This window comes from Silurus meridionalis, chromosome 6 (genome assembly GCF_014805685.1).
Source record: "Silurus meridionalis isolate SWU-2019-XX chromosome 6, ASM1480568v1, whole genome shotgun sequence".
NCBI classification, from domain to species: domain Eukaryota; kingdom Metazoa; phylum Chordata; class Actinopteri; order Siluriformes; family Siluridae; genus Silurus; species Silurus meridionalis.
Genome location: NC_060889.1, coordinates 7,842,243 through 7,867,387, shown reverse-complemented (window position 1 = coordinate 7,867,387; position 25,145 = coordinate 7,842,243). Strand labels below are relative to the sequence as shown.

Genomic DNA, 25,145 nt, shown 5'->3' with positions numbered 1-25,145 from the left:
GAAACTGAAACATCATTTTTACTTGCATCTTGTCTTAAGCAAAAATAGTTTAATTTTTCTGCTTTTCAAATAAGACCATTTTTGGCCTCGAGAGTAAAACATGGCAGTTGCCTTTGGATAGGGATATGGATTTTTTTTGTCATATTTCTTTTTTTTCCCACTATTCCTAAAAAAATATTAACATTATATAAGCAACTACTGAAACATAGCTACTGTCATTAGACTCCACCAAATATATTGTTCTGTCATCGTTTCTAAACCATTAGATTTCTGTGGTCAGTGACCTTTCTGCTGCGTATAATGCAGTCAGAATAAAACAGAGCTGACTTCAGAAACGGTTATTCACTCCAGGTGTTTTATTGCTTCAAAAGAAAACTCTCTACCAAGAATCCGCATGCTCGACTTTTATGTTCCTATAGGCACATTAAATAAAATGCAGGTTGAAGGAAGACAAAAAGGAACACAAGTAATCAATTTAAGCGATCCCAAAATTATTTTCCAGGCATGGAAAATGCAAAGATTGTCTTAGTTGTGAATGTAAAAGTAGGCGCAAAAGAAAGTCAGAAAAAAAGAATGAGGCAAACTGGTTAGTTTTAACTCTGATAGGCCTGATAAACACACTTCACAATGGTTTAAAGTGGTTTTGCGAAAGGCGTGTGTTGTCTGCCCACACATCAGACGCATAGCCTGCAACCTTTCGTACAGCTCTGACCTGTTTCTCAGATCCAATAACTCTTATCATGAACAACCACTGAACTAGTGCAGCTGTTGTCTCTAAAGAATCTCGATATGGAGATCTGTGCTAATGGAATTGATTATGCTGAAAGTTTGTGTGGCTTGAGGGCTTTTGTACAGCCTGTGTGCTGCATCTTGCATGGTACAAGAAACTATAACATCATCTGCCTGATTCTCAACATCCACCATAGGAGAAAGAAAAGAACTACTGGGGGAAAAAAAACATAGAAGAACAAGAGCAAGTTAACTACTTTAAATTTACCAAATAAAATAAAAAACTTAAACCAATATATACAGTGGTGTAAAATAGTGTTCTAAAATGCTTCTAAAAAAAAAAAATCGTATTGTTTTGCATGTTTGTCACACTTTAATGTCTCCGATCATCAAACTAATTTAAATATTAGTAAAAGATAACACAACATGCAGTTTTTTATGAAAGTTTTGATTATTAAGGGGAAAACTAAATCCAAAACTACATGGCCCTGTGTGAAAAAGTGTTTGCCCCCCTGTTAACTGTGGTTTATCACACCTGAGTTAAATTTCTCTCACCACATCCAGGCCTGATTACTGCCACACCTGTTCACAATCAAGACATCTCTTGAATAGGACCTACCTGACGAAGTAAAGTAGACCAAAAGATCCTCAAAAGTTAGACATCATGCCGAGATCCAAAGAAATTCAGAAACAAATGAGAAAGAAAGTAATTGAGATCTATCAGTCTGGAAAAGGTTCTAAAGCATTTCTAAAGCTTTGGGACTCCAATGAACCACAGTGAGAGCAAGTATTCACAAATGGCAAAAACATGGAACAGTGGAGAACCTTCCCAGGAGTGGCCGGCTGACCAAAATTACCCCAAGAGCACAGCGACGACTCATCCAAGAGGTCACAAAAGACTCTGCAACAACATCCAAAGATCTGCAGGCCTTACTTGCGTCAGTTAAGGTCAATGTTCATGACTCCACCAGAAAACAGCTTGATGATTCCCAAGACTTTTGGGGAAAAACTCCCCAAAAACAACAGTAAAATATGGTGGTGGTAGTGTGATGGTCTGGGGCTTTTGTTTGTTTTGCTGCTTTAGGACCTGGAAGACTTGCTGTGATAAATAAAACCAGGAATTCAGCTGTTTACCAAAAGATCCTGAAGCAGAATGTCCGGCCATCTGTTTGTGACCTCAAGCTGAAGTGAACTTGGGTTCTGCAGCAGGACAATGTTAAAAAACACACCAGCAAGTCCACCTCTGAATGGCTGAAGAAAAACAAAATGAAGTCTTTGGAGTGGCCTAGTCAAGTCCTGACCTGAATCCTACTGAGATGCTGTGGCATGACCTTAAAAAAGCGGTTTATGCTCAAAAACCCTCCAATGTGTCTGAATTACAACAATTCTGCATAGATGAGTGGATTAAAATTCCTCCACAGCGCCGTAACAGACATATTGCAAGTTATCCAAACGCTCGATTGCAGTTGTTGCTGCTAAGGGTGGTCCAACCAGTTATTAGGTTTAGGGGCAAACACTTTTTCCTACAGGGCCACGTAGTTTGGGATTTTGTTTTCCCTCAATAATAAAAACCTTCATTTAAAAACTGCATGTTGTGTTCTCTTGTTATCTTTAACTAATATTTAAATTAGTTTGATGATCTGAAACATTAAAGTGTAACAAACATGCAAAAACACACACACACACACACACACACACACACACACACACACACACACACACACACACACACACACGTATACATACACATAGTTTAGTCTATTATAAAGTGCTGTGATCTGGATCTGTGCTCATTAAGTTGTAGTGACTGGAAGGATCTGCAGTCAAGTGTAAAGAAAGAAACAGTGGCATTGAAGTGATACAAAGTCCTCAAGTGCTTCTGAGATAAACCCTTTCCAAACTCTCACTGCCAGAACTAAATATGTCTCAAACTGCTCTGGGTTTTCATTTTAACCGCTGTATCCTGTCAGCATGACGACTGCAGTAGATCTAGAACTTGTCCTAGGTAAACACTGGGTGAATGTTAGGTAAGTATAAATGAGAGTAAGTTTGTTAGCAAAGTTAGTCTTGTACCAAAAGTTTCTAATTAATGACTAAAATCCACATATTAAGCATCAAAATGTAAAAACGAAACAAACAAAAAAACAACAACTTAAGATTGACACACTCACTTTTTTGTGTTTTTTTTATTTTTTCTGATTTTTCTTCCTTTTTTCCCCAGGTGTATTAAGTGTATTACTTAAAAGTAGGCGTTCCCTTAAATCTTGATTGCATCAACGGATTTTTAATAGAAGGTGCTCTAAAAGTTAGTCACAATAGTGCTATACAAAAAATGCTCCGCAGCAGGGAAACTGTATGGCTGTGTGGCTTAATGCATTAATGCATTTACACCTATATTTATTTTAGTCAACTTTCTAGTGCAAATACAGTTTTCTCTACTGCTGAGCACTCGGTTTTGTTTTTTCAATCATGTCAAAATTAGCATTAATGTTAATCAAGTGGGTGTGGCTTACCTTTAAAGCACCTCCCATTCTGATACATCTTTATTTATCATTACTGATATACCTAATGGGCTGCTATTGGGAGAAAGAAACTCATGTGGACAAAAATCAAACATCCAGAGAAACTACACACTGCTAGTAACCAGATTACAGGAGCGAATAAGGGGTCATGAAGCTGTGATACAACAAGCCTATTGTGCCTCTCCTGAATAAGCCTACTAGTCTATTTAATTTGAATTCAGAGATACTGATGACTCGACTTGAAAGTGATGCATGCCAGGTTGAAAACGTGTATTGATTCAATACACCTAATAAGAGTCCTATAGTAGAGTTCACAATACCGTGCCACACAGGTTTCCTTCATTCTAATCCTTGACTTGGTTGACTTTTTCCTGGAAAACGCGATATTTCTGCCATCTTAAAATAAGTGCCAGTGCTACAGGATTCAGTTCTGTGACATGCACGATCTCTGTATCTCCAAACACACCGCTGATTACCGACAGCTAAAATAATGCAAAATTGCCGGCACATGGTTTGAATTTGCTGTGGAACACAACGGATTAAAACTGACTGGTGCCACTCAGCAGAATCGGCAGAAATAGATGTGAGCGACAGCGTTACATTCAGCCTCATCATGCTAGTGTGACTTGATTTGCTGGAGAGAAATGATTGGTCTATATTTGATGCATGCTTCCATCCTCACAAATTAGAGGGGCTGATGCCATTTGGTGATGCGACATGCCTGGGCAAAGCTGTTGCCTGGAAATCAAGAAACAGACATTTCCTGCTGCTCTCCTCATCAGCTTGGCCTGAGCTTAGTTCTATCAAGCAGAAAAAATAAGAATGGAATGAAGAGGTCCTCTTTTACTTCTCTTGCTGCAGACAGCGAGGGGGGCAGGAATGATGTATTGACAGTGGTAGGGGTTGGGGGTTATCAGGTGCTGGTGTAATGGCATCATAAGTAAAGGTCAGGGTGTTGAGAACTGCCACATTGTAAATCCCTGCAGGTTCTCAAATCAGGGTTAGGATAATAACTTCAGCTCTTCCAGAGACTAACAATCTCTATTAGTACCACACCAAAGTGTGCAAAAAATACTCAAAACTTAGCAGACATAAGAAATAGAGTCATAGAGATGCCTATTTTCCTCTGGGAAAATGAATTCAAATAATTTTAATCAGAGTTATAGCAAGGATAATGCAACACGGATCATTTCTGTTCCTGACACATTTTTTTTGCTTCGGTCTTCATGCATTATGCACGTTATTAGCATAATACATGAAGGGATACAACTAAATTATTCCCTCAACAAAAAGGACACTGATTGAGAAACTAATCAATGTAACTATAGAGTAACAGCTAGGCTTTTTCTGAAAGAAAGAGATGACAGCAGAGTGCAGTCAGAGAGACATCTTATGAAATATCAGGCATTGTTTCCCTAAAGAGCTCTCTCCTAAAGTCATGTACCTGTTGGTCCACTGATTGACGTCTGCACAGAAAGCTCCGGAGCAAAGTCATCCACTGACCTGATTCTATTCTACCTTTTCTCTTCTCTCTCATTTCTCCTCTGCGGTGTCCTCATCTTCTGTTTCCCACATGTTCTTCTGCTCCTCTCTTTCCTCTCTCCTTTCTTTATTCTGTCATACTGCTTTATGACCATAACCTTGAGGATCTTATTGGTTGCAATTTCTTCTCTTTAGTGTTTCCATCTCAGCAGGAAAGCAAACTTCTGAGCACTGCAATGCAAACAATGCCCTCTACTATTATTGGTCCCTAGGTAAGTCTGTGAAAAAATGTCCTTATTGTTCAAATATTGGATCTTTTGCTTTAAAAAAAAAAAAAGGACAAAAATGCTTTCATGTATATCAAATAAATGCAAACACGACACAGTTGTATCTAGTATAATTGTCCCCCCGTTTAGTAAATAATTGAGCTACCTCCCTTCGCCATGATAACAGCTCTGAGTCTTCTTCTATAAAGTCTGATGAGTATGGAAAATACATGCCAAGAGATCGGAGACCATTCTTCCTTAGATAATCTTTCCAGATCACTTTAGGGGGTTGGGATGGCCATAGAAAGAACTACATTTTATGATCAGTAAACCATTTTTTTGTTGGTTTTGAAGTATTTTCTATCATTGTGCTGCTGAAAGAGCCCACCATGGCCCATTTAAAGCTTTCTGGAAGAGACAGTCAAGTGTCTATGGTGTTATGTACCCTAACAAAACGTCCTGGTCCTATTTGCTGAAATTCAGCCCCAAAACATTCAAAAGACACCACTTTTAACTGTGGGCATGAGATATTTTCCAACTGGTGCCAATCTCTGTGTGGGCCAAACCTACCTCCGGGGTTTAATTCCAGAAAGTTCTATTTTGGTTTTTATATGACCATAAAATCCGATCCTATTTGACCCCCTTTACCAGGTTGATTCATAACATTTTCAGATAACTGGAATTTTTAAGACTGGAAGCTTTCAAGGGAATTAATGGGAATATACTGCATGGGAATTAACAAGAATTAATCAGAATGAATTGAGAATTTACAAAATTGCAGGTCAGGCTATAACACGGAACTTAAATGTAGTTAAAAAAAGAAATCTTGCAGGATAATCTTGGTTAAAACAACCAGATTTAATGCAATTTCTACACAATCACATGCACACAGCACAATACATGCCCTACCCCCTACATGTACTGACCATTACTCAAAAAAATTTAGTTAAAATAATTTCTATCTTGGTAAATATTCACATAAATTATTACATTTTATTAAATCAAACGTGTAATTTTAAAAAAAAATCTAAATTAGTTGGCATGCATGTCAGCTTATGACCAAACAATGTTTATATTTATGTTTGTATATGATACAGTTAATATAAATTTCCACAATATTTTTATTCATTCCTATATATTCCAAATCGGAATATTTCCAAAATTCCCCAGATAAACTTTACATGAAATGTTTCCTGAAAGTTCAGGGAATCTTACCAAAAATGTTTCACCTCTTTGTTAAGAATGTTAATCTAAAAAGTATGTTAAGAAATAATTTTACTGTGCTATAATGTATATGTGACAAGTAAAAGCCCATTTCCTTCGTAATTATTGCCTGTATGGTGGAAAGTGGAACATTTTCAATGCACGTCCTACTTTCTTAAAGCCACTACTTATTTTGTAAAGCGCCAAAACATTCGCCGCACATCACAGTTACAGCTTAGCCATTTGATAAATGACTAGGGGGAATTGGGTCTATGTGCCAAGGTATATTCATACCCCTGTGAAACAGGAAGTCATGTTTGGACAACTTCCTGTTCTTATTCACACAGGTGTACTAAAAATATAAAATATCAATGGGAATACATGGCAGAAGTGATAATTTATGTATTTTCAGATCAAACTGTGTTGTGTTGGCAAAAATGTGATTTCCATGAGAACTTCTTAAACAGAAAATCAAGAGGTTAAACAATAAAGACAATTCCTCAGTGTTTTTTGCTCATATTTTGTCTATATTTTAGGAGGACACCGAGTACAAGGTTAATGCTTGACTCAAGTAGGCAGGACAATCACGATAAACTGTCAATGATCAAACAATCCATTAAAAAAATAAAGCCAAAGTTTTATATCAATAAAGAAAAAAGGGGAAATGAAGCTCAAATGAAGCTTAAATCCTTCTTTTCAGTGTGCATTTACTATAGGATGACTGTTAAATATATTCATGGACACCCTTAGTACAGATTTTATTTTATAAACAGAGTCAAATATTAGGTTGATTATTCAAATGTGCACGAAATTATTCTGGTGATTCACTGAGCCTTACAGCTGATTTTTTTTATTATCATTATTGGCTACAATAAGTACAAACAGTAGAGTTCTGAGAGATTACACTTTTATAACAACAACAACAAATCATAGACCACTGGGTTTAATGTATGGCTGGCACCTGGCCTCCACTTTGAGAACCATGCAGGACTAGGTCCTACACAAATGCTTTAAACTATCTGACCAATTACCACAATCACAAATAAAGAGAAATGACCACAAATATTAGCTGAAATTACTCTGGTGTAGTCTGTTAGCTATAAATGTTGTACTTAATAACAAGCAGTGATAATTCAATCAAATCTTGAATACAAACCTATTACCAAGCATAGAAGCAGCTCACTTGTTAAGAAGTGCTAGTAGGATGAGGTAATACTCAATGCACATATTCAGGCTATTGTATTTTATTTCAGTGGCAGGGTGCCATAGCGTTAATGATGAACAATAATGATAGCCAAATATTGACAAAGTTATCAATGTTTAAACGGCTGGCTGTGGAGCTTAGGCTGAACCCCAGTGCAGAGCCTCATTAGCAAGTGCAGGTTCACATCTCAGCACATTAACTGCTCGTCAGTTCAGCCCAAACCTCTGGGCCATTAGCCAGCTGACATGATGAGCATGATGAGGGACAGAGAAACATTGGCTTGTGTTCCTGGCAGCTCAGCTGGTGCTACCCTGCAATCTCATCAGACTCTGACCAAAAAGATAAGAATAGAAAGTTTGATGATTTGAAGTCCAGAGGGGGCTTAAGCTTGAGTTTGTGCTTAGTCTTGAGTGGTCTTAAGTTTGCAAATGATCAGGGTTTTCAGGTCTGAAGAAGGCTTGTGCTGAGGGGTTTGAGCTGGAATGTGGTTTAGCGTTTCTAGGTTTTGGAGTGGGCATGAAGTGTATTTTAGGTATGTAAGGGGGTTTCAAATCTGAAAAAATCCAGAGCTGGAGTTTGGTATTGTCAGGGGTTTTAAATCTAAGGGGGCTTGAACTAGATTTTGTACCTCACTAACAGTGAAAACGCCATTTTATTTTTTCTCTAGTCCTAACATAAGGATGTGAAACATGCAATCACAAATTAAAGAGTTGCTATTAAATATGATAGAATCACACTTATTACTGTCATTTCTTTCTAATAGACACTTTATTTTGGTCAAGGTCATGGTTGGAGCCATAGCCAGTTCTGGGAACATGTGAGAATACACCCTGAATGTGTTGCCAATCGTTTACAGAGCACCAGCCACACATGCTCACACACTCATTCAAACCTGGAGATATATAAGGAAAAGAAAGCAGTTAAACCCAGATTCAATGCGTGTGGATGCAGTGAGAACATGAAAAATTCCAGACACAATGAAACCAATGTCCATTTAAATTGTACTTCCACTGTATATTGCTATGCACAAAAATGCCAAATGGCTAATGCAGTTAGGAATTAGACCTTTAATAACCGACATGCATCTGTAAACCCATGTTTTAATTAGCCTTTTTCCGATTAGCATTCCAACAGTATTTAAATAGGGAAAGCTGGACAATGCTGCCATGTTCTGGAACAGAACAATAGGGCGAGAGAGAAGTTGGAGAAAGGATGGCACAGACGGTCTTGTTTTGGACAGACTTTGTTTTAAACAGATTTTTGTGCAGCATCTGCCAGATCTCATTGTTTTCAAACCACATGGCCTTTGGAGAAGAAAAAGTGCTTGGCTGTAATGCGATTCAGGTTATCTAATGCTTTTAAAGGAGCCGGGTGTCTCAACACACTCGTACAGATGAGTGGAAGGGGAATTTCCGAATACAGGGTAGATTTGTAATAGTGAACCTCTTTTCTTTATGAATGCTTTAAAATTCTAAACGTTCGCCAATTATTAACCTAACAAGACTCTTCATTAATACAAAGCATAGCAATAAGGCAGGAGACACATTCTGCAAGCAAGCATACTTGGAAACTGATTGGGAGTTCTAATTGGGAAAGAGAAGCAAGGCTAATAAGCTTACTGCATAAATTAAGCAGTGATCTGGGGTGTAAAATCTTCTTCTTTATCTTCTCAGTGTTTTGTATGAGGAAATTTGGCAGTATTATTTGTGCTGTGGTTGAAGTTCCACATTTCCGAGCTCGCATGTGAGATAATGGCACACTTTCAAATATGAGATGACAAAATTAACAAATAAAAGAAATAAAGTTTGGAGATTCTTTTCATAGGAAAAAGATCATTTTGTTCTCTAAAGCTTAAAAACAAGCACTGTGGTGTGAAGTGTGTGTTTTTACACCTCACAGCTCTGTAGACTTAACTAGCCTAATAATGGCCATGGAAAACAGTAAAGAAGGACAATGCTAATAACTCCCACATGGTGCTGCCCTCTTTCTATGTCACACAGTGGCAGCTAGTGATTGCATAGAATACCTACTTGTGTGTGTGTGTGTGTGTGTGTGTGTGTGTGTGTGTGTGTGTGTGTGTGTGTGTATACTGTATGTATGTAGGTGTGTGTATACGTTACTAACCAAAGCTCATTAAATACAATATATGCTTAGTGTGCAAAAAAGTGCCTGCACACACAAACAAACAGACTCGGAAAAGATCACAGTACGATCAAGTCCCACATGTTGTACAACAGACGTCAATCTACTACATTAGCATACTATAAGCGTTTAATTGCATTTTAGAAAACTCGTCTCACTGATTTGCTTACTTGTGTTTCTAAATTCAGGGAGGTGTAAAAAAAAAAAAAAAATTTTTCTTTTAACATTACCACACACAGATGGTTCGCAGATGGGGTGTGACAGCCCTTCATAAAGCAAGCTAGCGTACAGACTGACAAGAAATTATTACATGTATCCCACTGGTGTATGAAGCATTTTCAAATGCTATGACTCACAATTTGTACAAATACTCACAGATCAATCAGTTTCATATTTCTTCTGGTCATTGAAAGAAAAAAAGAAAAGATAGATAAAGTAATAACATACATTTATAGGAAACAGTTCCTTGAAATGCTTTCTATTCTGTACAGTAAGTAGATAAATATTTATCCATCTCTCTATCCAATACATTGTTTTTGTGCATATCTATTTATCCATCGCTCTATTTAAAAAATATTGCAAATCAAATATGGACTCGTTTTAAGAATAGTGATTAGTATGGGGTAGTACATAATTTAGCAAAACAAAGCAATTTACAGTACCGTACTGTATAAAATATACAGTATATATCTGCTAAATGCCACAAATGCAAATGTACTTAAAATATTTGTACAATTTTGTCGTATTGCCATCGTAAGCTTGAAAAATCCTAAATCAAGCCTCCAAACTCGGGGACCATCTCCAAAGTCTATACACACAGAGAGCTTTTTTCAGCATTGTTTGTTTTACTTTACATTTGCTACCTATATGTGAAGGCAACTGAGACCTTTAAAATAACAAATGCAACAAAAAAAGCAAAAAGAACACACTGGCTCAGTGCTGGTCCACTTTCAGTAATCTGACTCTGCACATAAACCCACGAGAGATGCTCTTTAATCTACAGTTCACTCCCAGCTCCATCCATTAGAAGCTTTTTGGCCCTACTACTGATAATAATGCTCACAGAGTCCAGCCTCAGTGTATACCATTTTCTCCTCGAAATAACAAAGATGGAAAAAAAAACATCTGAATAATACAGCTTTTTCTCTGCAACACCTTATGTTGAGTAATATTTCCTCAAACCTGTAATTTAATAACATTATCATCAGGAGGTTTGGGTGGGAATTTAAGAACACACACAGCACTCAATGACACACATACACATACCTGGTTAATGATGTAGATCCCGTAGTCGATCTTCTGCCGCCGGAGGATGGGGTGCAGGTAGTGGAGCCAGTATTTAAGATGGTGTTCTCTGTGCCGGAACGGAATGATAATGGCTACTTTTTGCCTCGGCCGACAGTCCCGTGGTGTGTACTTGCCCCCTTCTGTCACATTAGGGTTCTCCCTTTGTACCCTCTCCATGCTCATCAGAGAGCTGAATTCAATCAGGAGACGTCCCACTGCACACACACAACACAACCACTATCAGGAAAAAAATCACTATACACATTAATTACATTATTAAACTATTTAAAATGGATTATTAAAATATATAAAAGTTCAATTCAGGTAAACACTTAATTACAATAAATATTGTTACAACATAAAACAACTACTGTATTAAATAACCCTTTATTGGATTGACAACAATATAATAGATACTAAGACCAAAAAATACTGTAGTTACTGTAGATACAATAGAAGTAGCTCATTGGTTAGACAAGAGTTAGACTTCTGTTTGGAAGGTCATGATTTCATTAAGCTGCCACTGCTGGGACCTTGAGCAAGGCCTAAAACCCTTAAATGATCAGTTCTATAAATGAGATAACTGTAAATCTCTCTTACATTTATAGCATTTGGCAAATCCCCTTATTCAATGTACTATGCAATATAGGTACATTGCATAATGCCTAGTCATGTGACCAGAAGAAAGCATGCTCAATCTTTCCCCTATTAATGAAATACATTGATTGATTCGTTTTTAGTAAACACTTTATTCTGGTCAGGGCTGCATTAGCTCCAAAGTCTACCCAGGCGATCACTGGGCGCCAGACATTCAACCCAGATGAGACGCCATGTACACAAACATTCAAGTGTTGAAGAGAACATTTCAGAATTCGGTAGAGATAATAAAGCAAGCTCAGGATCAAACCCGAAACCTTGAAGGTGTGAGGCGGTTACCAGCTGCCCTCTTTAGAGCGTAGAAACTGATAATCAATAGACCTAAAACAAGAATTACATATTGACTGCAGACTTGCAGATAGACTTTGCTTAAACGCTGCAGATGCCATTTTCACACGTTCTACTGTGATGATTTAGGATTGTGTGAGAAGCTGAGTAAGAGTCCATCTCAGCTGAACAAATCAGTAGACCTAAAACCTGTTCATCAATTCCCTCCTCCTTTTCCCAGGGAGCCTCTGGGCTTCTCATGTTCTCATTAGCGAAGGTGTCTAAGCCGTTAAATATTCATAGTGAAGACAGGTTGCAGTTGCGTGGCTCAGCCATTATTTCCTAACAGGGGCATGATCAAGACTTAGCTTCACATCACAGTTAAACCACTCATGAAGGGATGTGTATAAGGAGGGATACATGCTGAGCCACAAGCCCACAAAATGAGAACACACTAATGATGGACAGCTTTTGGAGCAGGTATGGGCCACTTTTCAGCTCAAAATGATCAAACATAAAGCAGTCTTCGTTATGTGCGAGACTAACATGTCCAAGAAATGCACAATCCACCATCCTGAATCAAAAATGAAACAAAGCTCCTCTGTGCCAGGCCTTGAGTCAAACACAACAATGCTGACTGAAACCCATCCAAACATCACAGAGCTATTGATCTGAATACAGCAGATGGAATACAAACACACACACAGAGTTTGGAATAAAATGCTTAATGAAGTTGCATGAGTAAAGACTGATTTGTTTGAGCATTTTTTTGTTTCCAAATTGTTAAATAAGCAGTAGCAGGGCAACCAGGGCAGTGTGTGTGTATATGTGTGTGCGTGCTATTTGGCTCTCTAGAGCGAAATAAATCAGCTTTTCATGATAGGCTTCTTCTTAGGTCAACTCTTTCTCTCACAATCCAGTGTTTATAAATCTTTAAGTTGTGTCATCGATTTCCCTCCAGCTTATAACAAACAGTGTAATGGTCTTTTTTATTACTTTTTTTTTTTTTTACAAACCTGACAAGATAGGATAAAAGACAAATAAACTGTTGTGTCTACTTTCTTATGGGAAGTGGCAGCCTCCAACCCAATTACAGTCTTTTTCTTCTTTCTCTCAATAAATTTAGTGTGTAGCTCTACTGTGCTCTGTTCCCGGTCATTCAAAAGCCCCCTGTGAAGTGATCCTTCTACAAAAGCTGATTGGACCGGGCCACCTTTAATTAACAGCTTTAGAATAAAAAAAAGCACCAAAGAGGAAAGGAATATAGAGATGAGTGAAGCATTTGTGGAACTGGGAACAGATAGCCAAACATAAAGGTATAATCAAAAATAGGTTATGACATCATGAACATGTAACAAACGTGCAGATAGACTTTGCTTAAACGCTGCAGATGCCATTTTCACACGTTCTACTGTGATGATTTAGGATTGTGTGAGAAGCTGAGTAAGAGTCCATCTCAGCTGAACAAATCAGTAGACCTAAAACCTGTTCATCAATTCCTCCTCCTTTTCCCAGGAGCCTCTGGGCTTCTCATGTTCTCATTAGCGAAGGTGTCTAAGCCGTTAAATATTCATAGTGAAGACAGGTTGCAGTTGCGTGGCTCAGCCATTATTTCCTAACAGGGGCATGATCAAGACTTAGCTTCACATCACAGTTAAACCACTCATGAAGGGATGTGTATAAGGAGGGATACATGCTGAGCCACAAGCCCACAAAATGAGAACACACTAATGATGGACAGCTTTTGGAGCAGGTATGGGCCACTTTTCAGCTCAAAATGATCAAACATAAAGCAGTCTTCGTTATGTGCGAGACTAACATGTCCAAGAAATGCACAATCCACCATCCTGAATCAAAAATGAAACAAAGCTCCTCTGTGCCAGGCCTTGAGTCAAACACAACAATGCTGACTGAAACCCATCCAAACATCACAGAGCTATTGATCTGAATACAGCAGATGGAATACAAACACACACACAGAGTTTGGAATAAAATGCTTAATGAAGTTGCATGAGTAAAGACTGATTTGTTTGAGCATTTTTTTGTTTCCAAATTGTTAAATAAGCAGTAGCAGGGCAACCAGGGCAGTGTGTGTGTATATGTGTGTGCGTGCTATTTGGCTCTCTAGAGCGAAATAAATCAGCTTTTCATGATAGGCTTCTTCTTAGGTCAACTCTTTCTCTCACAATCCAGTGTTTATAAATCTTTAAGTTGTGTCATCGATTTCCCTCCAGCTTATAACAAACAGTGTAATGGTCTTTTTTATTACTTTTTTTTTTTTTTACAAACCTGACAAGATAGGATAAAAGACAAATAAACTGTTGTGTCTACTTTCTTATGGGAAGTGGCAGCCTCCAACCCAATTACAGTCTTTTTCTTCTTTCTCTCAATAAATTTAGTGTGTAGCTCTACTGTGCTCTGTTCCCGGTCATTCAAAAGCCCCCTGTGAAGTGATCCTTCTACAAAAGCTGATTGGACCGGGCCACCTTTAATTAACAGCTTTAGAATAAAAAAAAGCACCAAAGAGGAAAGGAATATAGAGATGAGTGAAGCATTTGTGGAACTGGGAACAGATAGCCAAACATAAAGGTATAATCAAAAATAGGTTATGACATCATGAACATGTAACAAACGTGCAGATTTATGTATACATTCAGATCACTCTAATAAAAGTGTTCTTTTAACTTTCACTTGAGTATAAGTACAAAAGTATTTGTCTTCAAATGTACTTAAATATCCAAATACTATTATTTATATTGGGCTCCTCAGGGTTTAGACCTTTTTTGTCCTCCAAAATTTGAATTTGGGTTCAGCTCTCCTTACTGATGTGACGTCACCCAACCCCTGCCACTCCTTAGTGAGTTTGACTAGAGGTATTTCTCCGGGCGGTGGGTGCACACTTCGAGCCCTGTAGAGATTCATTGACCATGACAGGTTATATTGATTGACGCGACCGTGCAAACGAGCAAAAAACATATTATATTTATATCTATTTGTCTTTATTTTCCCACAAAGATGCTGTCCTAGGTGGCTGCCCATATGCCTCCTAAATACACCACTGTCAATCAAAACAAGTTAAATCAGAGAGCGATGTCTCTCAGGTCTGACACATGGCAAATGATATAGTTTTGCTTAATACTGAGCGGTATTAAGCTGAGTGCTACTGTCTGACCTTTTTGTAAGCACATTTCAGCCTAAAATAAGTAATAAATATACAGAAAAACCAACTGAATGCAATATAAAGCAATATTAAATGTATAAATGAAAATATATAAATATATAAAATAAAATATAATAGATGGTGCATTTTCATTATTTTCACAATGCCGCCAAACAGTCATTTGACAAAAAAACTAAACAAAAAAAAACAACTTGTGCAGAAGCATCCAGAGCAGAAAGTACCCTCAAAAAATGTTTTCATTTATTGTTTAATTCGAGCAACAGCAGGAAAAAAGGTTTTGCCAAATATGACAAAACATACCTACAAATAAAAAAAAAGACAAAAGCACAAAAAACACAGAACTGGTGGTAAATAAACATTAAAAAAATATTAGAAGCAGCTACACTATACAACCATATGTATGTGCACATCTGATTTGTCAAACTGTTGCAATGAAGTTGAATGAACACAATTGTAAAGGTTGTCTTTGTATACTCTGGGAACATAAGGTTTGCCTGCTTGAGTGAAATGTACAGAACCCTTTACCACAACACCACGGAACACTCTGGCATAAACTGGAAATGGCAGTGTGACAAGCCTCCTCCCCAAACACCAGTGCCCGACCTCTTACACTTTTGTTTCTTTTGTGTCTAAACGCACAGTCACACTCAAAAATACATAAACAAACCTTATTAGAATTGTGAAGTCAAGTGGATTTTGTAGTGGAACTGTTTACTGTAGCACAAAATGTCATTTCTCCTGGGTCATGGTGTAAAACAGAACAGTGCACAAAAATACTAAAGTGCAAACAACCATAAAATAATAATAAATTAAAAAATTAAAAAAACGTAGTTGGTTTGTAAACTTTAAACTACTGTGTATGGCAGAATCAATACGTTAAGCATTTCTCCATGATGTTATCCATGGTTTTACATGAGATGCTCTATACTTCACATACATTTGGCTGTATAGCTTAGTGTTAACATCCCTTTGCAGTGTGGGTCAGTATAGATACCTTACATAATGGAGCATTTGAATCATGGTCGAACACTTTCATCGCAATCGGTTGCTTGGAAGCAGATCAGAAGCCCCTTGTTCATCAAAGCTTCGGGTGATTTTTTTCATCCACCCGTGCCCACAATAACTACACTGAAGATAAAAATCACTATAGAGTTCGATACGCAATGGACGATTGTAAATTATTTTAAAATCCTTCAACGATTTAAACAACAAAAATCCAAAAAGACCAAAGGCATGAACTGCCTTTGTGCATAAATAGGCCACTTACAATAAAAACGTATGCACAGCACAGCGACTATATGCTGAAATATCTACTGCTGTACTGTTGAACACCTAACACCTCCTAAATAATATTTAAAATAACAGATATAACAATGAATCTCTGCTGATTGCTGAGCTTAAATAAACCAAACCTCTACCCCTTTTGTGTTGTAAGATTTAATAAATTATTTTACTTTCTTCAGAAATAGCTTAATCTTGTTCATCTTTATCAAGAAAATACCATATTTTAGGCAATTTGTCTATAGAAATGTAAACATGAACCCACAATAACCAACATTTCCACCTGAAACATCTATCTGTCTGTCCACCTGTCTATCTATTTAGTAGTAAGGGTTATTCCTATTGTAGCCACTAGCAATGTTTGAGAAGTGGACAGAATTTATACTCTATACAGCTGCACAACCCTATACATAGCAGGTTACAATGTATGGTGTGTTGTGACTCATCATTATTATTACACCATCAATAAAATGTTCTGTGACCAATGCCACAGAAGGCCTCAAAGCCCGCTGGTTCAGAGCAAACAATAAATCCCTTGCCAATCTTGTCGTTGGTTCGCAGTCAGTCCCATCTCAGACTGCTACACTCAAGTGTATTGAACACGGTGCCCAAGAACATCCCACAAACCTGCATTTACAGTACAGTAATGTTCTGATCTACTTATCTGGCTATTATCTTTTGATCATCAGGTCATTTAGCTATTCATGCTTGCCTATTTTTCCCCCACATTCAACACCTCATCTAACTTGTAAGCTTTTTCTTTAGAGAAATTGGGCTTAAGAATGAGTTCAGTTCTCTTTTTTGTATAATTTGTTTCACCCATAGTGTCAAACCTTTAAATTCTAAAGTAAGGCTCTTTTCTAATTCTTTGTAAACAATGAAAAATGATCGAGTTTATGTCATTAGAGCACCTTTTTTTTTAATGCCATCCATCAGGAACAAGATTTAATCAAATTAGAAATCCATGTCTAAAAGTCTTTGTCTTATTGCTGTACATTTTCGGAATGACTTTGGAAGAGGCAAGCGAAAGAAATATTAATGTTTCAGGCAAGCAAAACAAGCAGTGCCCTTGTCAGCCACTCTGGAGTAAAAACCACTGTTTCCATACTGCAGACAAGACTCTAGAAGAGCCAGGACCTACATATCTGCCGGTCCCTCTGAGAGCTACTTTCAGTTCTGCAATCCATACTATTCAAACTCCGAGCAGACGCAATACCCACATGGCTCTCAGGACTATGAACAACAGGCTTCATGCTGTTGCCCTTCAAGAAATCGCAATACACCACAGCTGCACATGGGCTTGATGAGTCAGAGTCAGAGACTCCCTGAAGGTCAACAGTAGAGCCTTCACATGGATAATTGTTGTGTTCTTGCTAACGCTTCACTTGCTTAACATCAGATTACCTGCGGGGCCAATTAGTAATGCGCTAACGCTGGCATTTCAGTCTATGTCTTAGGTGTTAGCTTTTATTTTTCCATCAATAAACTGTATGTGGTGTTTGGGGGAAACACGTCAGATTTTGCTCGAGAACAAATGAAAATGAGGGAAAAAACAGACTGGTTGTGCTAGTTAAAATAACCTTGGCGTTCCTTCTCTCACCTAAAGCAAACGATTTCACCCAAACAACCTCAATGTTTTTAACTAGTTACAACTAGATACTAACATAACTTTGGCTTTTAGTTTGAAGGGGGAAAAAAAGTCATTTAAAATAAACACGATTGTGCGATATTATTTTAAAAGGGTTTAACTGTCACTGAACCAAGAGCCAAAAATTATATAATATAATAAATAATATATCATAATATATTATCATATAATATAATAATTAATAGTAGCTAATAATAACAAGTTTTAATAAAACCGCAGGGGTTCATCCCTTATAAAACTCGTGACAGGATTAAAATTCTCCACTATTTCAGGTTTAAATAAAGTTTGTCAATACTTTATTATAACACTGCAGTCAGGAACTGCTTGTTGGCAGCAACAACTGCAAATTTATATAGTAAAGATACATATATCTTATGTTGCCTGCATAAGTCAATGTACATACAGTGATAAATAACAAATTTTATAATAATGAACCTAAAACATTTATTGCCAAATAGTGATAGATCGTATCAATGATAAGCTACACAATTTAGGAATGTAATATAACTGAATCAATGTACGCATTAACGGACATTGTGCTAGATTAGGATGGTGTAGAGACAAATAAATTGTTCTATCACACAAGCCTAGGGGTGAGTAATGAGTGCATTCTGTCTGCCCAAAGTGGTGTCCAAGCTAAATGTGTTTTTCCTTGCAAAATAGTTGTCACAAATTGATTGTTGTATAGTCAAGTGCTGTGAAGAAGCCAAATAATTTATTGTTTGTAAGATACCAGAATATCCCCCAATGCTCTTCTGCAAGTAATTAAAATGCTAAAACTATATTGTTGTTTAAGATACATGGAAAAAGAAAACGATTTCATTTCGTAAATCCATGTCGTTTTTAGTATTACATAGCCTATAGTATTGAATGTTAAAATAAGGGTTTCCCAGGCCCCCACACACACATTCAAACCTGAAGTCTTAATGATTCTGCTTGTATGCACAGTGAAAGTATCCTGTACATCTACTGCAGTCTCTGTGTTTCTCTATGTCTTGCTCTCTCTATTCTTACTATTCTGAAACGTGACAAAGAGCTGACAAATGTTTTATGATTTTGCCAGGTTATTACAGCAGCTTTAAGACCAAGCAGCAGCTGAAGTCAAGTTCAGAGAGACGATGTGCTGGTGTAATAATATCTGAGTACCTGTGGGATCAGTTAATAATTATACGTGACTGGTGCACTAAGGTCGACAGGCAGGTATTGATTACAAAGTGTGTTCATTACCTGTTTCCCTATGACTTTCTGAGACATCTCTGGCTTTCTCTGTCCAAAAGTGAGCTACAGTACTCAAGCACAATGCACATTATGAGGGCTGCCAGGAAGTCAAGGAGAAAAAAAAAGGAAAAAAGAGCACAACAAATAGAGTAAGAGCATAATAGAAGGACACACTGTATAAATAACAAAGCTAGCTCACTCACATTTTAGTAAGAGAACAAAGCTGGAGCAGAAGGAGATTAGGAAGCTCAGAAAATCTACTTAAATGCAGGAGGAGAAGGCCAATCCAATCAACTCATCCCATGTTAAGTAGCTAAAGTGTTTAGATCCAATCAGTAAGTAAAGCTCTTATCTGGCTCTGATTTTGACCACTGGAGTAAAGACTACATGCTTAGTCTGGAAATAAAAACACATATCGGGCTCTGTGGGGTTTGATAAAGCATAGTGATTACATTTTACTCTTTTCACCTCTTACTTAATAAAATGTTTACTATTAAAAGCTGGAGTTTCTCTGTACTCTGGATAATCTCTGGAGAGAATGACCTGTATACATGTATTTATATATGTCTGTAAAGCTCTAAACATCTAAGTGGACTGTGCTATGCTTATACTCTCAGCTACTTGGTTAAAAAAAAAAACTATTCCTGCAGCATGCAGCTGAATATCATTTCAACCAATTCATGGTTTGGCGTTTAATATGTCAACATCTATGCAGGTGTTCCCTGTGCCTGCTAGGATTTTTCTCGTCAGCAATTTTGCCACCCCAATTTCAGGAAGCAGCAGCCACTGACGTAAAAAAGGCAATACTTTTTATTGTACTACTATAGTAAAGCTCTGGAAGATGAGCTGGTCTCATGAAGCTTACTATGGTTAGGCCTATTTGTAAAACCTCCATGCAAGGCAGAGAACGGCAATGGACCATGTGTCATCCTGACAATGTTAAGCAATTCCAGAATTCAAAAGAGGCGCATAAAGGCCAGATAAATTGCCATTAAATCAAACTGGGTAACAGGTTCCAAAGTTATACTGAGGGACCACAAGCCCACTCTAGCCACATACTGCTCACCAGCTTATGAATGTGTGATCAGGGGAAAAGACTGCTTGAAATATTTAAAAAATCAGCTATGGTTTTAGGAGAGGCCAACTGGTAGGACTTGGAAAGCACAACAAGCAATGCTAAGATCAACTCAAGTCACCCAGCCAAGTAACTACATGGCTTGTGCTATATCTGACAACATCCTATTATCACAATACCCAAAAAAACAAATATAACTACATATGCAAGCAGAACCATGCTATTAAAATAGTTTAAATGACACCTTTCACTTTATATTAATTAGCAATGCACCTATATATACTTTTCAAATTAAGCCGAACTGTGGAGTCACCTCTCCACAGCAGCAGCAGCAACATATGCTTCAGTTTGCATCAGTTGATTTGCCAAACACTTTACACTTGCTTAGCAGATGCGCTGTCAAAAAAACATGGTAGCACAGCAATTAGCTCTTAACACCCTGTCAGTCATTTTTTACTGCATGATTTCAAATTGCTACAGCACTATGGGCTGTGTCCAGTCCTTTCATTTTCATTCTGAAGTCAGAGAATTATGCAGTGGCACCAGCCACCATAAGTGTGACCATTGAACCATGAGGGTGTGAGGGGAAAGAAAAAAAAATTCTGCAGATGGAGGAGTAGTTGACAAAATGCTACACGCAAAGTACCATGAAAAGAGAAAGCAGAGGACTGTGTGAGAAAAAGAGCTTTAATTGACAACAAGGAACAAAAAACAAAAACTAAAGCAAATCATGCATTGGAGATTTAATATACCAGACAGAGCGGATGTGATTTAGAAGCAGTGAACGAGGATTTTCACTCTACTGGGCCACGATAGTGTCAGTGCCTTAGGGCAGGAGCAAGTGGGTGAGCATAACCACCTCCTAATCTGCACTTCAGACATTTATCCAAAGCTACACTACTGCTCATATACGACAACAGCCACGATGTCCTACTTTAGGTGCACAATGCTGTAAATACAATAATAAAGTCCATAAAGAATTATGGCAATGTTTTCCTGGGGCTGTATCCAAATATCCATCTTTTTTTTCCAAGATTAAACAAACTAGCAGTGAAATAAAAAACTAGCAGTAAAATAAAAAACTAGCAGTGAAATGAAAAACTAGCAGTGAAATGAAGAACTAGCATTGAAACTGTGCTAATCAAATCAATACAGTGTTTGTTTACTTTGAACAAATGCTTTCTTTTTTCAATCATATTTAGCTGACGTGGTTCACAGTGAAATGTGACTTTTTTTTACAGAACCCTGGTGCTACATTAAACAACAGAGCTACATCACACAACATAGAGCTACATACAGAACACAGAGCTAAATACTAAAGTAAGTTGTCCTGGCTACATAAAGTGCATCGTTTGCAACCTGGTGCAAACAGACAACGCAGTGCAGACGGATACACAAAAAAGCACTGATCAGTAAAACAACTGTATGATGTGTTATACAGTACAATGTGCAAAAAAAGTACTTAAAAAAAGTACTTGTAAACATAAACACAAAATGTTGTGCAAAACCGCAAAAGCATTAATCGAGTAGGTGTGCAAAAAAACAGTTATAGTCAAGTCAAATTCATTTCTATAGCGCTTTTCACAACAGACATTGTCTCAAACAGCTTTACAGAAATCTAACAGTTAAGGCGTATAGTTTGTATTTATCCCTGATGAGCAGCCGTGGCGACTGTGGCAAGGAAAAACTCCCTTAGATGTTATGAGGATGAAACCTTAAGAGGAACCAGACTCAAAAGGGGAACCCATCCTCATTTGGGTGACATCAAGAGTGTGATTATAGTCTTTAAACAATACAGAACACTGGAGAGTGTTATAGTATATGTATAATATAAAATTGGATAATATAAAATATTTCACTCAACATTCAATGTTTTGGTGTATTACATATAAATACGGCATCTTAGTGAAGTCAAACACCAACAGCTTCCATTACATTGGATAGATACATTACATTAGGTTGAATACACCTAGTCTTTTATTATTTTTAAGGGGACAAATGCATGTTCATATGCAAAATAAAAACAAAGTAACTTAATGGTATGCAGATTTACTTTGATCAAACAAATACATACATCTACAGAAGTTATGAGGAAGACCAATGTCTTCTTGAAGTCATGATTATCACAGATGCAGGCACGGTTGTAATTCAGATCCTTCACTCTTGGCTCAATGCTTGAGGAGGATCATTCATCCACTGACGTAAAAGGCAATACTTTTATTGTACTACTATAGTAAAGCTCTGGAAGATGAGCTGGTCTCATGAAGCTTACTATGGTTAGGCCTATTTGTAAAACCTCCATGCAAGGCAGAGAACGGCAATGGACCATGTGTCATCCTGACAATGTTAAGCAATTCCAGAATTCAAAAGAGGCGCATAAAGGCCAGATAAATTGCCATTAAATCAAACTGGGTAACAGGTTCCAAAGTTATACTGAGGGACCACAAGCCCACTCTAGCCACATACTGCTCACCAGCTTATGAATGTGTGATCAGGGGAAAAGACTGCTTGAAATATTTAAAAAATCAGCTATGGTTTTAGGAGAGGCCAACTGGTAGGACTTGGAAAGCACAACAAGCAATGCTAAGATCAACTCAAGTCACCCAGCCAAGTAACTACATGGCTTGTGCTATATCTGACAACATCCTATTATCACAATACCCAAAAAAACAAATATAACTACATATGCAAGCAGAACCATGCTATTAAAATAGTTTAAATGACACCTTTCACTTTATATTAATTAGCAATGCACCTATATATACTTTTCAAATTAAGCCGAACTGTGGAGTCACCTCTCCACAGCAGCAGCAACAACATATGCTTCAGTTTGCATCAGTTGATTTGCCAAACACTTTACACTTGCTTAGCAGATGCGCTGTCAAAAAAACATGGTAGCACAGCAATTAGCTCTTAACACCCTGTCAGTCATTTTTTACTGCATGATTTCAAATTGCTACAGCACTATGGGCTGTGTCCAGTCCTTTCATTTTCATTCTGAAGTCAGAGAATTATGCAGTGGCACCAGCCACCATAAGTGTGACCATTGAACCATGAGGGTGTGAGGGGAAAGAAAAAAAAATTCTGCAGATGGAGGAGTAGTTGACAAAATGCTACACGCAAAGTACCATGAAAAGAGAGAAAGCAGAGGACTGTGTGAGAAAAAGAGCTTTAATTGACAACAAGGAACAAAAAACAAAAACTAAAGCAAATCATGCATTGGAGATTTAATATACCAGACAGAGCGGATGTGATTTAGAAGCAGTGAACGAGGATTTTCACTCTACTGGGCCACGATAGTGTCAGTGCCTTAGGGCAGGAGCAAGTGGGTGAGCATAACCACCTCCTAATCTGCACTTCAGACATTTATCCAAAGCTACACTACTGCTCATATACGACAACAGCCACGATGTCCTACTTTAGGTGCACAATGCTGTAAATACAATAATAAAGTCCATAAAGAATTATGGCAATGTTTTCCTGGGGCTGTATCCAAATATCCATCTTTTTTTTCCAAGATTAAACAAACTAGCAGTGAAATAAAAAACTAGCAGTAAAATAAAAACTAGCAGTGAAATGAAAACTAGCAGTGAAATGAAGAACTAGCATTGAAACTGTGCTAATCAAATCAATACAGTGTTTGTTTACTTTGAACAAATGCTTTCTTTTTTCAATCATATTTAGCTGACGTGGTTCACAGTGAAATGTGACTTTTTTTTACAGAACCCTGGTGCTACATTAAACAACAGAGCTACATCACACAACATAGAGCTACATACAGAACACAGAGCTAAATACTAAAGTAAGTTGTCCTGGCTACATAAAGTGCATCGTTTGCAACCTGGTGCAAACAGACAACGCAGTGCAGACGGATACACAAAAAAGCACTGATCAGTAAAACAACTGTATGATGTGTTATACAGTACAATGTGCAAAAAAGTACTTAAAAAGTACTTGTAAACATAAACACAAAATGTTGTGCAAAACCGCAAAAGCATTAATCGAGTAGGTGTGCAAAAAAACAGTTATAGTCAAGTCAAATTCATTTCTATAGCGCTTTTCACAACAGACATTGTCTCAAACAGCTTTACAGAAATCTAACAGTTAAGGCGTATGGTTTGTATTTATCCCTGATGAGCAGCCGTGGCGACTGTGGCAAGGAAAAACTCCCTTAGATGTTATGAGGATGAAACCTTAAGAGGAACCAGACTCAAAGGGGAACCCATCCTCATTTGGGTGACATCAAGAGTGTGATTATAGTCTTTAAACAATACAGAACACTGGAGAGTGTTATAGTATATGTATAATATAAAATTGGATAATATAAAATATTTCACTCAACATTCAATGTTTTGGTGTATTACATATAAATCTGACATCTTAGTGAAGTCAAACACCAACAGCTTCCATTACATTGGATAGATACATTACATTAGGTTGAATACACCTAGTCTTTTATTATTTTTAAGGGGACAAATGCATGTTCATATGCAAAATAAAAACAAAGTAACTTAATGGTATGCAGATTTACTTTGATCAAACAAATACATACATCTACAGAAGTTATGAGGAAGACCAATGTCTTCTTGAAGTCATGATTATCACAGATGCAGGCACGGTTGTAATTCAGATCCTTCACTCTTGGCTCAATGCTTGAGGAGGATCATTCATCCACTGAGAGTGTGAAAAATTAATGACTTCTGAGATTTGCCCAGAGTTGTAAACATTGACTGATTTCAGGCAATGAAAAGGGAGCTTATTAAAAACACAGTCAAAGTGCAACGTTAGCTTGATTGCAGCATGGATCTAACAAACGCAAATTAATTGAAAATTGCCAAAAAATGGATGCAATCAATGCATGCAATATCAGACATTAAAACGCAGCAAAAAAGTTGTGGCAAGATGGAGAGGGGAAAAAAGTGACTAAAGTGGTCCTGTCAGCGTTTTTTCGAATTACTTAGTGAGAGAAAGCGACAAATAGAA

At 37.4% G+C, this 25,145-nt stretch overlaps 1 protein-coding gene across 1 annotated transcript in view; it reads right to left on the bottom strand.

Annotated features, from left to right (window-relative positions):
- b4galt2 (UDP-Gal:betaGlcNAc beta 1,4- galactosyltransferase, polypeptide 2) overlaps positions 1-25,145 on the bottom strand; it is a 153,836-nt gene that overhangs the window by 67,776 nt on the left and 60,915 nt on the right. Inside the window, exon 3 of the mRNA XM_046852555.1 lies at positions 10,815-11,050. Coding sequence (XP_046708511.1) covers positions 10,815-11,050 — 236 coding nt within the window. The remainder of the gene's footprint in view (positions 1-10,814; positions 11,051-25,145) is intronic.